Here is a 16,384-nt window from a genome sequence, read left to right as displayed (position 1 = left end):
TGGAAACGCAGGCACAAGAGGCTGCAATCGTTGGTAAATGAGCATGATGGGTGGAATGTGCCGCCGTCGAGCATCACAAACAAATTCCTTTCTGCATCTATGAAGGGAAACGCTACAATCATCCTCCTTCTCGCTCCCGTCTCTCCGTATCTCCTCCCAGCATTCCCATTTCCCCGCTCCCTGCCATTGCCATGCCTCCGATCGCTCTTGCCCCCATCTTGCTTCCTTGTTGTCCTAGTCTGAATTTCGCTGCCCTCATGATATTTTACTCACATTTAGAAGCGACTTCTGATCCGAAAGGCTGGGGTGAGGGTGGGCTCAGTAAAGCAGAGTACCGGTCATATTGACCATAACTTGCACCAATTTTCCCTGGTAGGTCAGTACGTATCTGTGGGGTAGTCAGGGTAGCGACTGTTAGGAAAAAGGGGTTAGGGTAATAGTGTCCAGGATATGACTTTTGTGTGGATGGTAGTGGGTGGGATGTTTGGGGTGGTCAATTTCCATTGAGGGTTGAGGTGGGGGTAGTAGGTAACTCCATCTTGTGGGAATCTTCCGACATTCGGTAGGGTGGGGTCCCATTTTAAGAGGGGTAGGGTAGTTGCTTTGATGATATTGTTGGGGTGGTCTACAGCCATGGTGCAAACAGTAAGAGCGGTGTAGGCGGACGGCGACGAACGTGGACATGAAGATGAAGATGAAGATGAAGATGAAGAACATATGGAACATGAAGGCGAAGGCGAAGTTGATGTGTCTGGTGTCCATTCTGCTCTTGAGAGAGTGTTCTAGCTCATGCCAAGCACCCATCACATCTCAAGAATCGTTCTCCTGCGCTACAAATGATGCCGATTTCTTCAGGACCCAGTTACCTGCAGACCTGTGGTGGACAGCTACAAATCCACCGAGCAAGTATGTTCCGGGATTGGAGTACATCAAGAACTACTACTTCTGCTGCAGGTTCTGCGTATGGACTCTGAATTATCCAAGAAACGCACCAATCTCGTTCTCGTTTGACCCAGAGCTAAACTGCAACAAGTTTAGAACTGAGTTTGCCAACCTGGATACGAATGCCAGTGGGACCCTGTCATTCGCTGAATTCAGCCCATACATGCATTCAGGACCCAATCGTTGGCTGGTATCCGCCAATCGCCTGAACCCTCAATATTCGTTCCACCAGGCAGACCTGGACAAGGATGGAGTTCTCAGCCAGGAAGAGTACTTTGTGCTGAGACACTTCTGGGCCATCACGCACGTCTGCAAGTCTGGTCCTGTGCAGAATCTTGACGATGGGAAGTCCTTGAACAACGGGCCTCTCGGGGGGTTGTTCCGAGGTACGAAAATCTCTGTGCTCTGTTCCCTCGTTGCCTTGACGATGTGTCGCCTTTGACAGACAGCGGACAGCTGCAGATGTGGTACTCAGTGTCTGTGCTAGCGCTTCTGGACATCTACATGTCCAACGGCTGGGATCCCTCGCTCGTGCGTGAGCCGACCACGGCTGAGATCGCACAAGCATTACAGGAAGAAGACTTGGATGGAAGCCAGCGAATCTCGTTGGAGGAGCATTACTTCAAGGTGTTTGCGGATACGAATGGAGACGAGTATGTTTCTAAGAGCGAGTACTATCTTTCTCTCTACAAGAAGACGACGGGTGGCGCAGTGGACAACCAATACCTCTATCCCATCAATTTCAACCTGCACGACCTGAACAGCGATGGCCGCATCTCTTTCTTAGAGAGGAAGTTCATTGCTGCTGACATCGATGGCAACTACATCCTGAACAGCACTGAATGGGTTCTAGGAGATTTTGTAGAGAGTTACAGTGATTTCTCAAGGTATGACGCTTCCAGGTCCATCAACACCATCGACTCTACCAGATACTTCTACTACACAATCTTCCATGATTGCTCATTGACAGGTTCTATCGAATACAATAGGTCACTGCTCCGATCCCCATGGTCACGTTCATGCTTGTTGGAGGTCCAGATTCAAAACAATCCTCCTTTCGTTGAAGTTGAGTTGAACCAGAGCAAATGCTCGTCAGCAGCGTGCAACGCATCAGCAACAGCAGAAAACCTGAAGCACACGTGTGCAAGCGATCAAGATTGTGTGTCTGGCAGAGGTTGCAGCTACTTTGGATTTTGCACCGCGCAGGACGAATTGCAACCGAGCGGGTACTTTCCAAGGTTGCCCAAGTGGATGGTGGAGCCGAAAGGATACACCATCGATGTAATCAAGGAGATTGCCGCCCGTCTGAACTACAACATCACCTTCAACGTCGTCACTGACCTCAGTGTTCTGCTATCAACAGCTCCGACTTCTGGGTCCAACGACAAGAAATTTTGGCCGCCTCCACTCCGAGGAACTCTGATCTCCAACTTCAACCAGCTGAGGTATTCACCTCAGAATACGAGCATACAGATCGATAAATATCAATGCACAGACAGCCTGTGGAAGGGTGACGGCTTTGTTATTGTCGTGAAGACGAATCCTCCACTGATTTCTCGAGGTCTCGCAATGTTCCTCATGCTCTTCTCACCGTCTTTCATCAACTTCCTGTCGATCTTCTTCTTCTTCATCTTTGTGATGGGCCACATTTTCTGGATTGTTGAGCACCGCTACAATGACCTGTTCAGGAAATTCTATGCTGAGGGTGTCATGGACGGTTTGTGGTACACGGCAGTCACGGTGACGACTGTTGGCTATGGAGACAAAGTTCCGACGACTCTGATTGGGAAATTGTTTGGGTCGTTTTGGATGATCTTTGGTCTCATTTGCTTCGGACTCTTCAGTGGAGCTGTGGTGGACGAGATCAACAACATGCAGGAGGCAGCGAACATCCAAGACGTGTCAGGGTTGGTCGGGGTAGACATCTGCGTTCTTGAGCGCACCTACTACAAGCAACTATCTACAATTTTTGGCTTCAAGCCTATCACGGCTTCATCGCTAGAGGAATGCGGCAAGGCTGTGCTGAACGGGAAGGTCGCGGCCATGGTGGTTCCGCATGCCGATCTCTTGCAGTATTTCTTGAGCTCGGGGCTCTACGCTAAGGAGTGCGGAAACCCGTTGAAGGTTGTGGGAGACCCGCTGCTCCTCTCTGACAAGAGGTTTGGCCTCCAGAACGCTCTCTGCTTCTGCGACACTTGCGACGATCCTATCAGCGGGACTCGGATCTACGCGTCCACGTACTTGACGGCAGGCATGAGCACAGTCTTGTCCGACCTCTCGAATTCTGGCTTTCTGGCATCCACAGAAGACACTTACATGAGCTCTCTTCTGCAGCCCAACACCTGTGGTTCGGTGACCAAGTTCGACGTCTCTGCCATCATTGCCTGTTTCGTTCTCCTCTTCTGCTCCATGGCTCTGAACGTTGCCTTCCGGAATTCATTCACCAAAGACTATGCTCTAGCGGCAGAGCAGAAACTCTCAGGTGCGGTCGACTCCTTCCTCTGCTGGATTGGAATCCGAGAGCGGGACCCCCACTGGGTCTCAGACTACAAGGACACATCCATCATCTACGACGACGAGCAGGTGCTGCTCTCGCGTCTCACGTAGCCTCTCACTGCCAAATCGCTGACGTGCTTGTCAGGAGCTGCAAACGAGCTCAAGGAGGCACTTCATCGCTACTCACATGGACAGGTTTCAGGTGGATACCTTGCTAGTGCTGATGACTTTGTGTTCACTCCTTTCCCTAGTCTCTCAGCAGAGTTCACAACGCCAACATCATCAAGCTTTCCAACGAGAGTGTGCAAACTCATTCCACGATCCAACAGTGAGCACTGCAGGGCCTCCCATGAACTCTGAGCGAGTCGTCCGCAGGTCTGTGAGCACCCAGAGGAACTGGGGAACTACCATCGTCCTGCTGATCAGGTTCGCACTATGATCTCACCTGCTACCATGTACTAACTCGTCTCCTACCCAATAGTTTTGCCATCGCCGTTCTCATCATGGTCTGGGTGCGGCAGTTTTCTTTCTTTTTTCCCCCTCTCCTCACATTCTTGTCAGGGCATCGAAGTGAGGCCTTCGGTCCTCGGCATCCCATCCAACGCCGTCCTCACCAACGAGCTTTGATTCTGTTTATCCTGGCTGGTTTTATTGTTTCCCCTGTACCATAACTGCGTAAAAAAACAAGGAAGAATGCATCTGAAGCATCCTTTCGTCTTGTCCCAGTTGTGCCAAGATCCCCCACTCATTCCTCTTTCCTCTTGCCCTTTGACCTCGACAGGTACTGCTATACTGTCAGCCTCCTCCACCACCTCCCATCCCCCCCCCCCCCCTCTCCCTCTCCCTCTCCCTTTCCACCCACCCCGCATAGATACTCACAGTCTGAAGGTAGAAAATGACAAAGAGCACGAGATAGCTGAAGATCACCCCGACCCCCACGAGCGCTCCCTTAAGCGTGCCGTTGCACATGGGCCTGGGACCTGACATAGAAAGTCACGCAAGGATGGACCTTGATCGCGCTGATACTCACTGAGCAGCCCAGCCAGCCCCAGGCCTCCGATCACAGGCTCATGGCTGCTTGCGTACACACCTGCGATGGGATCAGAAGCTTTGTCCGCCACATCACAGTTGGCGCAAGGGGACGAGAGCAAAGAAGAATCATGCGGAGGTGCTTACAAGCTGCGATGTCTATCACAAACTGAACGATCTGGAGCTGAGTGAGATAAATCTTCCACCAGACTGGGATTTTCAGCGCCGCCAGCGTGTAGTAGTAGTACATGAAGACATGGACGAGGAGGTTTATGGTGATGGGAACCCACTGCACGGTAGAATGCTGATCGAGCTGTATCCAGCACAAGAAGAGCGTCGCTGCGTGATGATACTCATGGAGAAATATCACCTCTTTCTTTCTCAACACCAGGATGACCGTGTCGAGCAGTTCGTACCATTTCACCAGATAGTTGATATAATACAGAAATTGCAGGTTGCCGTCGTGATGAAAGTCGGATGAGCATATCGTCTCCCAGGGCGAGAAGCTCTGAAACTTTTCGAACAAAATCATCATGAAAGAAGCAAAGAGCACAAAGCTTGCCACTGTTAACAGCCCGCTGTGAAAGGCAACAACATACCGCAGGTCGAACGGCTTCCTCGATCGCATGAAGAACTTCAAAGCTCTCACCGACAGGAAATAAACGACACAAATGACCACGACATCGTGGAAAGATGCCAGGAGGGGAGGCTGTGACGGGTGGAAACGAAAGTGTTCTACCTGCTCTCTGACGTGCTCTGAAAACACACGGGATAGCATCGTTGAGAACATGCTCGAGTGCTTCATTGAGTGCAAGCTAGCAGAATCCTTGATATCGCTGTACATGTGATGATCCTGTACCAAAGCTAAAAACTATAATTTCCCAGAGGTGTCAAATCGCGCAGATTCCGAGCTTAAACGAAGCGATATGACGAAGCTTTAGTTCGACTTGGAGCAAGTGATCTCCGGAACGAAATGCGTATCAGATGATCAATCAATCATATTGCTCTGGAGCCTGATGTTGATTTTCTTCTCTTCCTTCAATTCACGTTCTTCCCTCAATGCTGCCATAGCTCTTTCCTTTCTCTCCTCTTCTTACTCTCCTTCTTTCCTCTCATTCCCGCACCATCGCGTCCGCTTGAGGCCCCCGCGAGCCTGTACTGCTTGCTTTCTCATTTACTACCCCACCAATTTTCTTCCCCACCCCCATATTTTCAAAAGTACCCCTTCTTTCATAATGTTCAATACCCACCCAAAGTGATCACAAGACTACCCCACCCTACCATTCGCTAACCCCACAAAAGGCCCGCCTCGCTCTCGTCCCCTCATGGAAAGTACCACCCCCATTAACAAAATCAACCTGATAAAAGCTGAGACCACCCCACTTACTCTCTACGTACCTTCCCACTCCAAGGTATTTTACCCCTATCTTTCATATTCAAAAATACGGGTCATCGATATTTATCACCCCACCCTCTGAGTCCACCCACCCCACGTGTGCGAGGCCTTGCAAGACTCCGACAGGACACTGGAGCAAGCGAACGTACAGGCGACATAGCAAGCGAACAGGAGCGAGAGAGGGAGAGGGAGAGGGAGAGAAAGAGAAAGAGAGAGGGAGGGAGATAGGGAGAGAGATAGGGAGAGAGATAAGGAAAGGGTGCGCGAGGAATGGGCCCAGAGAGAATGCTGTTCAGGTGCTCAGGTTTTCTGATTCTTCTTCTCGTTCTCCAATCTGCGCATGCCTTCCTACCTTCCTGCCCCGGCGGCATGCCAAGTGTTTCTTCGAGGGTAGAGGGAGTGACTGCTCTATTGAAACGGCCATCCCCATCCAGCCTTCCATGCAACAAGGGGAGGAAAATGGCCCTGTCACTCCAGATGTTTGAGCTTGACCATGCAATGATCAATGTTGCCGTTGCGGGATCTGTTTCCAGTTCAGCAACCCTCCTGGACGCGGTACCAAAGATAGTCAACGAGAACCTTTTAAACCTTGCCATCGGGGCGCTGGCAGGGATGGTTGCAAGTGCTGTTGTGTTTCCAATCGACACGGCCAAGACAAGGATTCAAGCAGCAGAAGGGGAGGAGAAGCTCAACACCTTTCAGACCATAAAGAAGATTGTGGAGGAGGAGGGCTTCTTTGCCTTGTATAATGGTCTCATCCCGGTGATGATCGGGGCGGCCCCTGAATCAGCCATCCAGCTCTCCGTGTACGAGTTTGTCCTGTCCACGTTGAAACAGGTGCAACATGTCGACAGTGCGGCCTCAGTCTCTTTCTCTGGCCAGGCGCTTGCAGGGAGCATCGCTGGTCTAGCGACAATCGTTGCCACCAACCCGCTCGAAGTGCTGAAGATTCAAGCACAGATCAGCAGGGAGAAGAAATCAACTTTGGATCACATCAAAGACCTAGGACTCTCTGGTCTCTACACGGGATATCAGGCGACGTGGCTCAGAGACATTCCCTTCGCAGCCATGTACTTTCCACTTTACTCGAGTGCTAAGTCGTGCATGAATGGAGTTTGCACAAGTAGTCTGGGAGCAGCCATGGTTGCCGGCTTGTTCTCAGGCATGATGGCTTCTTTCATCACCACTCCCGCTGATGTGATCAAAACAACGGTACAATCTGCTCCATGTGACCGAAACTTGCCAACTTCCTCGGTGACCCCCACGAAGATGAGCATTGAGGCTGCTGCAAGAAATGTAATGCGCAGGAAGGGACTTCGTGGGTTCTTCTCGGGCGTTGAAGCTCGTCTCGGAAGGATGGCCCCTGCCATGTCCATCAGCTTGTGTGTGTTTGAGGGGCTCCGCAGCGTTCTTGGCAGAGGGCCGAGCCTTAAGATGTCTCCAGTGGTACTTGCAAGCGCGGATGAATTGAATTCACACACGCCTATTAATGGTGTGAATCATGCTGTTGCCATGCAGAGTGTTGGAGTCGCTCAGGTACGAAATTGAAGCTCCTGACTCGAGTGAAAGTAACTCGCTTTTGGTTTTGCAGCCTGTGGTGGACAATGCCGGGATCATTGCAGGAGGAGGTGTAGGACAAACTTATATCGACCCCACGCATGTTGTGAACTCAGTCTGCAACGTGATGGATCATGTTGCGACCGTGTGCAACTCTGTACCTTAAAGATTTCTTATTCTTCATGTTTCTTTGTTTAGCGAACTCCAGTAGTAAAAGTTCGAGAATGCCTTGTAACTACCAGATATTCATCTTCTCCGGAGTGAGAGAAAAGGGTACATGTCCCCTGCTCGGAGAGCTTTCCTCGACTGGAGGACCCCCTCGTCTCGGAGTGAGTTGTCGCCTCCGAGTGTGCCAGCCTCTGCGAGGCATGCTGCTACTAGGACTTGACTCCTGCGGCTGCTCTCCTATCGATTCCACTTGCAGTCCGGCAAGAGTGCCTTTACCAAACCTCTTCTTCGAGGCTGACACGATGTTGGGCATATTAACATCTGAGAGCATATGTGAAGATTTGACGATTCCTTCGATGAATTGCTCGTCATCAACCATCATGTTGGATATCTTGTTGCTGCTCTCAGCCTTTGTTGATGATCCAGAGAATTTCCCCAGTGACGATGCATTGCTTCCATTGTTTTCTTTGTTTGAATGCCCGCCCTCTCCACCAAAATTTGGCAATGTCCAACCCATAGGTCCGAGTAGTTGGATTCCAAAAAGATCAGTCAATTCAAAATGCTTACTCTCCTTCTTGTATACTTGTACATCTTCTTGCATTACATCATCACTGGTGAAAAATTCTGGAGGGGTTGGATCTATCGCCTTTTCTGATTGGATTGCAGTGTGAGCAGACTGTTCGATCTCGTCTCGAAACACAACTCTCCTTCTAACAATACAAGTCATCAGTGTCAACAATCCATGTCATTTCAGTGTACCTTTTCCTCCCGTCTGCCCCACGTTTCTTAGACGAAGAAGCCTCCGATTTTGAGATGATCAGGACTCTGTTTTTCGACGCATTCCAAACAGCTTTCTGAAGGTCTGATTCGACCTCATCCAGGCTCCAGGTTGCTCTTTTCTTCATCTACAATGCTCTCTTGATCCTCTCCTACTCTTTCTGGTACCTCTAAGCATGCATCTCGAGCTCAGTTTCAGAGACCCACGTTGTCCGTGCTCGCTACTGTCGAGTTTGTTGGTCAGGACTACCGTTCGGCTTTACTAGCCTGTCAAACCCCTACCTCGCGCCGAGAAAAAATACAATCACCCCCTTGTTATACGTTAAAAACACGGGTACTGCGATGACCCTACCGTACCTGAAAAGTCCACGCTCTCCGGGCACAAAACGTCCCCTCTACCGTGCTACCCTACCTTCGACCACTCCAAATGAGAAAAATGTTACCAGTGCGAGACGAACTATGGGGTAGGGGTCATTTCGTCCGTTGAAACAGGTTGACTACTGTCGAGCAATCGGAGGCCCAAAAAACCCTAGAAGGAAAGGGGGCATACAAGAGAGCTCAGCAGGGAGGAGGGGAGAGCCGGGTCGAGGCAGGATGGAAGAAGAGGAGGAAAGGGAGACAGAAAACATCGGCAGTACACGGCAAACTCTAAGTGGGTGTCGGACGGTCAGGCCGAGTGACAGCGAGGTAGAGAGTCATTCTCATTGCAGACTTTGATCAGACAGTACATTATTGTCCATTACGAGATTGCTCTCAGCGCGTGAAGAGGTTGAACACAACATGTTTGCTAGCCTTTCTCTTCTCGGATGACATGACTCTGAGTTTCTCCCGTATCAAAGAAGTTCAAACCAACGCACAACGGGACTGACCTGCCTCCTTCTGGTTTCTTGAACTCTTTCACCAATTTCATGTCCCTGACAGCAAATTCCTGTTCAACAGCCAGCAAAACGTGTTAGTGAGGAGACTCCGTCATGTGCAGCACATGACATGATAGTAGCGATAACCTTAGCTAGCTCCCAATACCAGTGCAGGGGATCCCATCCGTAGGGGCAAGGAAGCTTTCATCATAGTGAGGGATCCCTCAGGCGGAAGAAGGAGCAAACTTACCTCCTCTGCTCGAAAAGCTTCAAACCATTCATATCCTATCGCGACTGATTGGATGAGGTGCAGCAATTGTCTTGTGCGTCAGTAGAAGAAGCATAATTGAAGCAGGGATACGTACAGCCTGGAAGGCAAAGACGAGATATCAATACTTCTTCTCCCTTCGCATACACAAGCATATCTTTTACCAAAGTTTTCTTTGCACAAGTAGGCGACGGATCCCTCCATTTTCTCCATGTCCATGCTCTGAAATGAAATTGGCATCACGGGATCTATGGGAGGTATTGAGATTACCTCCATTAAAGTAAGGTCCACAATGTTTCGAATCAGTATGCCTTCCCACTCTTCGAACTTGTCGCATACCCACCTGCAACAACGTCAGCTGTACGGCAATCTGTAGGTAGATCGACGACCCTATCACATTGATCTTCTCGTTGAGCTCATTCACCAGGCAGTCTCTCACTTCTTCACCAAACTTAGCTTCTGATCGCTGGAAGCATGAAATGACTGCATCAAAACTCGATTCATCTAGCGATCTGAGAGCCTCACATATGGCAATTCAAGCTGGCCATCTACGAAAAGCTTTCCCTGGTCAAATGCCGGGAGCTGATTCCCACCGAGATGGCGAGTCATATTGGATTATCATAGGAGCTCTCAAAGAGGCACAAACACCTTGTCGACATATTCCTTGGCAGATATTCTGTTACCTAACCAGCTCCATCGAGAATCTGTAAATTTTTCACCAAAAGATCTCGCGTGGCTTCAAACGCTTTCGAGCATACATGGTCGTTGTTGTCTCAAAAGTTTGAATGCCTCCGACTCCTTTGCGTCTGCCACTCGATCCGCAGCCCTTCAGCGCGGGACTTTGAGAAACTCTAGACTCTACGACCAGACTTCATGCTCACCAGTCATACGCCTCCGAGATTCTGTTCTGGTAGACAGCAAGGATGGAAGCTTCAAAGACTTCACCAACCGCCTCCACCATCATGCCCACCTTGAAGAAACCTTGTAAAGTAATGTGTACATCCAACATTTCTCACCAGCCAAGTCTTAAGTCGATCAGGGACGAACGGGATCTGGAGATCCTCGCAAATGGTTTCGACGAATTGCTTTTTATTTGCACTGTAAATCGTCAGGCAGCAGATGTATACGAGTCAGCAAACCTGTCTAAGAGGCCAACACTTCCTTTCACAAAGACGTCCATGATCAGCTCTCCGCTGTTGACGGGCTCAACAACTGAGAGAAATCCCATCAAGGAGATATTTTCTTGTATTCGGAAGCAAACCGTTCTTGAACGACTTTCCTTTCTTCAGACTCTCAACGATTACCGCGCAGACAGCAGTCACAACCCTGGCCTCGTCAGTCGCATCCAAGTATGGAATTTTGATGTTCCACTTCACAAACTCAATCAGCCTCGACCTTGAGAGCAAGCAAGTCACCTAACAGCAATCACGAGAAGCAAGATAGAATGCTCACTTCATGCTCTCGGCATGCTCTTCATCAATCCCATCCTTATCATCTGAGTGAATCACCAATCGCAACACTGGAGGTGGGAGAATTCTTTCTATTTCCTGCAGAACCATCGTGACAGCATGCTCGAATATCTCCTGCTCCTCCTCTTCCGTGAAGTAGTCCATGTCAACAAGTGCATTGATCAGCGTTGCAATCTTCTCGATGCTGTCTTTGCTCATCAGCTGTCCTTGCGGAGGACTCTGCTCTTCTTCGCATAAACTTCTTCTTACATCAAGCATGACGATTACGATGGCTCCGAAAACGAGGCCAACAAAAGAAGAATCCTTCTGCCTTTCACCCTCCCCCTGGCTCTTATTGTTCACAAGAGGAGCATCGAAACAAGCAGTGGAGCATACACGACATTCCATTTGTCCTTCTCGTCCCCTATGAGAAATCTCGGTATGGAAGTCACTGAAAGCTTCACTTCGACTTCTCCTCAGCACATCAACATCCCATGGAATGCGAAACATCGGACGAAGCCGCACACTTGGCCTTGGCGGCATGGAAGTGAAACGCCTCTGTGCGAGTGATTGCAGAGTGCTTTGCGACAGCTTGAAATCGGGTAACAAAGAAGGTGCAGGGAGATGTTGGTCCTCGGGGGGAAGGCTGCAAGGAACGTACGGACTTGCTGATCGAGGGCCCATGTTTGGGAGTGTAGAATCACACCTGAACCACAATGGCACAGATGAAGTTCGCATGAGAGAGTAAGAAGACAAGTGATGAGCTAGTACAGAGGATCGGTAACAAGGGGATCGTGCTAAGATCCGAGGTTGAACGAAATAACATGAACAAACGGAATTTGAAGGTTTCTTGGGAATCGAAGGCAGGAAGGCTGAAGCCGAAGAGGGACAGGGAGAGGGGGAGAGGCGTGATGAGGACGAGGAGGACGATCTAGCTGACAACGGAGGCGAGGATGGAGATAAGGGCGAGATTGAGGTTAGGAAGGCGACGCAGGAGGAGGAGGAGGGGCCAGGTTTCACTCGAGCCATGACTATCGGGGGATCCGTCAACAACCACCCTACCCTACCCTTCTTCTGTACCCTAACCTGTATTTCAGCTGAGAATGTACCCCCCCTTTGAGTCCATACCACCCCTCTATAAGTGTTTATACCTGTCCCCACCCACCCAGGTACGACAAACAGACCACCCTGTTCTCCTTTTGTTCGACAGGGTAGGGTGATGTCTGAGGCGGACTCACCAACTCCCTCTCTGCCATGGCGTCGCTTTCCGGCATGCCGGAGTTGTCGCGTGCGGACTTGAATCATCGAGTCATTGCCTCCTGATCCCTGATCCCTGATCCCTGATCCTTGTCACTCCTCCTCCCTCCTCCCTCCTCCCTCCTCTCTTCCTCCTTGGATTCCTCACGTGTGCCTAGCTCCTACCTCGCCCTCCCTCTGTCGTGGTTCACAGTCGACATACGGCCTCTCGTTCATTTTGCCACCTATGGTCATGGAGTGAGAAATGGCGACCGTGGAAGTTACATGTCTCGGGCTCTGCCCCTCATCGTCTTGTCTCTTGATCGATGTTCAACCAGGTATGAGCTTGCTCTGAAATCATTGCATCCCGCATCTTTGACTTTCACTCTTCAAGGGCCTCGCATCCTGTTGGATTGTCCTCTTGAGCCTCAGGGCCTCAAGTTCTTTCCCGTTGCTTATGGTTCTGGCAACGTCCGTGTGAACGGCGCAGCCTCTACCTCAGGCCTGCTGCACACCGCTCAGGTAAGGCAAGGCTTGTGGAGGGGGGGGGGAAGGAGTGACCAGTTCGCTTGTTTGTCTCAGCTCGGAGCAGTGGATCCATCGACAGTCGACTATGTTGTCATCACAACCTCGCACAACATGCTCGGGCTGCCCTACTTCACCGAGGGATCAGCCAAGTTCCAAGGGACCGTCATCGCCACCGAGCCTACTGCTGAGATCGGAAAGCTGATGATGATGGAGCTGACGCAGTACATCTCGACGAGCTCCTTCGGTTCCTCTGGGATGTCTGAAGGAGGAGAAGGAGAATGGTACAAAGGGCCTGGATCTGTTGAGATGGGGCCAGGACGGGATCCCTACACTGCCCAGCAGGTTGAGTCCTGCATGAGCCGGGTCAAGCGCTTGAATTTTGGACAATCCCTGGCGCTGTCGGAGGGATATGCGATCACCCCCTACCCCTCAGGCTACTGCCTCGGCTCCTCCTTCTGGTTGCTCTCGAAGCCACAGTGCAAGTGACGAGCATGTGCGGGGGGGAAGGGCAACACTGACCGGCTTCTAGGGTTGCCTTGATCGGAGCATGCTCCATGGGTTTTCCCCTTAGGACTCCCCTTCCGCCTCGGTTTGATAGCTTGAGGTACGCAGCGACATGTCCCGAGAACGTCAGGGCTGACTCGTGTGCAGGAACGTCAACGTCGCCATCTTCGGGGACCTCCTCCCCAGCGATCGCCTGGTCACCCCGGCCGGCATGAGCGTCACCCAGCCTCCTCCTCCCGCGTGGCCCTTCAGGGATATCGGGCAGGCGATCCAGAACACGTTGCAGAAGGGCGGGAACGTGCTGATGCCGGTGAGGAGGGCGGGAGGGCCCCGGGCCCAGCCTGACCTGATGGCAGATCACGCTAGGCGGAACGTCCCTCGACCTGTTGGAAGCACTGTCAATGTGGTGCCCTGACTTTGGAGTCTCGGGCATGGTGAGCTACCTCTCCCGGCTGCCTGCTCCCTGCTCCCTGCTCTGACCCACGTTCCCAGAACGCCCCGATCTACCTCATCTCTCCCACCGCAAACTCCCTTATTGGCTACCTTGAGATCCTCTCCGAATGGGTCCAGACCTTCGACGCAACGAGGAGGGAGAGGGAGGGGAGGATTGACAGCCCCTTCGTTCATCAGTCGATGCTGCAGGTGATGATCTCGTCTGCTCCCCTTCTCCTCATTTTCTCCTCTCCTCTCTTCGATCTTCTCCTCCTTTCCCCCTCCTTCCTCCCTTCTCCTTCTTCGATCCTCCTCTCTCTCTGCTGCAAGTCATCGCATCCCATCTCTTCTTGTCGTCTTGCAGTGACTTCATTTTTCAAGAACTCTCGCTTGCACATCATCTCGGACGTTCATGACCTCAGGAGCTCTTCCAGCTCCACCACAACCACCAACATGCCGACCCAGCCCCCCACTTCTACTTATCGCGAGCCCTGCCTGGTTCTGTTGTCTTCTTCCTTTCCCTCTGGTCTCCCATCACACTTATCCCGACCCTCCAGGTCCTTGCAGGCCATCCTTCTCTAAGGTTCGGTCCATGCCTACATTTCCTCAAGCGGTGAGGTCAAGCAATCTTGTTGCTGTGCCGTTGATTCTCCTGCTTCTCCTGCTCTTCCTCCTATTCGTCCTACTTTTTCTTGCCTCCTCAACTCCCACTTATCTCTCCTGCTCCTGCTCCTGCTCCTGCTCCTGTTCAGGTGGGGGCAGAAGGCCGAGAACGCTCTGATTCTCACGGACAATCATTGGAATAAGACGAGAAGCGACGCCAACGGCTGGTCAGTCAACCTTGAGACCTCGTCTGTTATCTGACGCTCATCCAGGGGTCTACTCGCTCCTCACCACCCTCTCTATATGCAGATCATGTTTGCCCCGCTCGACTCCCGTCTCACTCCCGCTCAGGCGAGCCGATGCTGGAGCTGGGAAGGAGTAGGAGGCCTGACCCTCTTGTCCACAGGCGCAAAGTGTCCTCCAACACCTCAAGTTAGCCACTCCCAGCACACTCCCAGCACACTCCCAGCACACTCCTCGATTCCTCTCTCCCCTGGAACCTTTCCCTGTCTTTCCTCCCCTTCCCCCATCGCCTCGCCGCTGCTCTTCGTTCACACTAACACAATCACAGCGTTCAGTCGAGCGTCACTCCTGGCTACTGGATGCCTGCCGACCCTTCGAATTCCTTCAGCAACTACTGGGGCTGCCTGTAGGACAAGAATCCTCCTCCCCTCCTCCCCTCCTCTCCTCGTCCTTCTCTCCCCTCCTCCTGCTCCCTCCTCTTCTTCCTCAACTCTTCCTTGTGGTCCTGTCACCTTGTTGCTCAATTGAAACCCACCCTGTGCTGGCTATTCTCGCATCCTTCTCATTGGTGGCTTTCTATATCGTTCCCCTCTTGTTCCTTTGCGCAAGCAACTCGCTGATCCGGCCTTCTTGACTCCGCCCAGGTCTACTGTCACAGTCCAGATTCCTTCATCTGTCATCCCCATGCTGATGGAAGTGGATCTCGCGATGCAGGCAAGACATTACTGAACGTGTCACTAGCTGTATGAAGACATGGATGTTGCCAAACAATCAGTTTCGTGTCTTGTTTGCAAGAGATGATCCATACGGCAGATGAAAGTGAAGAGTGTCGGAGACGTGCTGGTCGCTAGAGTGAACTGCAACCTGCAAGAGCAAGATGGGGTGAAGACGCTCAAGACTTTGCGGTCCAACATGAAGGTTGAAAACGGCGTGAAAGCCGACGGCGACGTCATCTTCGAGGTGACGAGATTGAATGGACTTGACCCGGGGGGAGAGTGACTGCTGGTGGAAGAACGTCATCTATGGCAGCGTCAGGCCTGTGGCGCTGGTGTCGTCGTTGCAAAGAAGAGGGATCGAAGACTGTGAGGTGAGAGAAGACGTGACAAGATGGGAAAAATGTGACAACATGGGAGACATTTGACATGAAAATGATGATTTCAAGGGTTGGATCGGTCACGTCTGATGCTCATGTAGATGGTGTCGAGCGGAAAGTCGTCGAAAGAGAGGTTGACGATCAAGATCGCAAGTCTGCAAATACAGGTGAGAGACCGATGATGGAGAAATTGGCGATCAAGATGACAGATGCAATCATGAATGAAAGGATGAATGAGATGATTGAGATGTTTTTGATATTTGATTCCCAGGTTCACATTGATGCCGACAAATGTCTCATCGAGACGGAATCTGCCTCTTCCTCCGACAGCAGCAGCGCTGTGACAGACAAGGTGAGGGGACGGAAGGCAAGAGATGGGGATGAGGAGGAAGGAGAGGAAAGGAGGGAGGGAGGGAGAGAAGAAGGCAGGAAGAGCATTGAGCGCCAGGGTGAAAGGATGCTGAAAGGCGTTACAGGCTTCACTTGTTTATGACGCCGTGATGGAGCAAATAGTACAAGTGTAGAAGGGGAGAAGTGAAACAACCAGGTGAAGCAAGAATAGAGTAAAGTAGCAAGGGAACAAGAATGACACGCAGACAACCACGAATCTACAGTCCTCCTCCTCCTCCTCCTCCTCTCCCGATCATCTCCTAATATGGCGCAGCCGTGCAAGCCCGTACAGGGTGACGAGACGGAAGAAAAGAAAGTAGGCGGCAAGAAGGAGGAGGAAAATCCCCTCCTGCCTGTCTCGGTACTCGTTCTTGAGGCTGAACATGTCCCACACCGTCACCCGCGGCGTTCGTGTCC

At 51.4% G+C, this 16,384-nt stretch overlaps 5 protein-coding genes across 5 annotated transcripts; 3 read left to right on the top strand and 2 right to left on the bottom strand.

Moving 5' to 3' along the window:
- Positions 1 to 724: 724 nt before the first annotated feature.
- GUITHDRAFT_134434 (hypothetical protein) lies at positions 725 to 4,065 on the top strand (the record flags this gene model as incomplete). The annotated part of the gene is made up of 6 exons (XM_005838444.1): positions 725 to 1,328; positions 1,388 to 3,525; positions 3,584 to 3,640; positions 3,701 to 3,766; positions 3,814 to 3,864; positions 4,000 to 4,065. 6 exons carry the CDS (start codon positions 725 to 727, stop codon positions 4,063 to 4,065), a joined length of 2,982 nt encoding a protein of 993 aa, XP_005838501.1.
- A 168-nt stretch (positions 4,066 to 4,233) lies between these two features.
- Positions 4,234 to 5,245, bottom strand: GUITHDRAFT_66090 (hypothetical protein; the record flags this gene model as incomplete). The annotated part of the gene is made up of 2 exons (XM_005838443.1): positions 4,234 to 4,418; positions 4,582 to 5,245. 2 exons carry the CDS (start codon positions 5,243 to 5,245, stop codon positions 4,234 to 4,236), a joined length of 849 nt encoding a protein of 282 aa, XP_005838500.1.
- Positions 5,246 to 6,454: 1,209 nt separating this feature from the next.
- GUITHDRAFT_46947 (hypothetical protein) lies at positions 6,455 to 7,264 on the top strand (the record flags this gene model as incomplete). The annotated part of the gene is made up of 1 exon (XM_005838442.1): positions 6,455 to 7,264. A coding segment is annotated over one exon (810 nt), but the record flags the coding sequence as incomplete, so codon positions are not given.
- A 2,243-nt stretch (positions 7,265 to 9,507) lies between these two features.
- On the bottom strand, positions 9,508 to 11,346 carry GUITHDRAFT_102782 (hypothetical protein; the record flags this gene model as incomplete). Its single annotated transcript, XM_005838441.1, has 11 exons — positions 9,508 to 9,590; positions 9,655 to 9,712; positions 9,761 to 9,833; positions 9,880 to 9,956; positions 10,139 to 10,194; positions 10,249 to 10,316; positions 10,372 to 10,460; positions 10,507 to 10,588; positions 10,630 to 10,702; positions 10,752 to 10,885; positions 10,943 to 11,346. The coding sequence occupies 11 exons, from the start codon at positions 11,344 to 11,346 to the stop codon at positions 9,508 to 9,510; spliced, it is 1,197 nt and encodes a 398-aa protein (XP_005838498.1).
- Positions 11,347 to 12,439: 1,093 nt separating this feature from the next.
- GUITHDRAFT_161545 (hypothetical protein) lies at positions 12,440 to 16,321 on the top strand (the record flags this gene model as incomplete). Its single annotated transcript, XM_005838440.1, has 16 exons — positions 12,440 to 12,512; positions 12,569 to 13,184; positions 13,232 to 13,306; positions 13,354 to 13,516; positions 13,563 to 13,640; positions 13,699 to 13,848; positions 14,020 to 14,136; positions 14,196 to 14,251; positions 14,391 to 14,468; positions 14,813 to 14,890; positions 15,129 to 15,180; positions 15,298 to 15,444; positions 15,497 to 15,571; positions 15,679 to 15,744; positions 15,849 to 15,929; positions 16,054 to 16,321. The coding sequence occupies 16 exons, from the start codon at positions 12,440 to 12,442 to the stop codon at positions 16,099 to 16,101; spliced, it is 1,953 nt and encodes a 650-aa protein (XP_005838497.1). The 3' UTR covers positions 16,102 to 16,321.
- Between the last annotated feature and the right edge of the window lie 63 nt (positions 16,322 to 16,384).

The sequence above is a fragment of the Guillardia theta genome (genome assembly GCF_000315625.1).
Source record: "Guillardia theta CCMP2712 unplaced genomic scaffold GUITHscaffold_11, whole genome shotgun sequence".
Classification (NCBI taxonomy): Eukaryota; class Cryptophyceae; order Pyrenomonadales; family Geminigeraceae; genus Guillardia; species Guillardia theta.
This window is presented reverse-complemented; position numbering and strand designations above follow the sequence as displayed.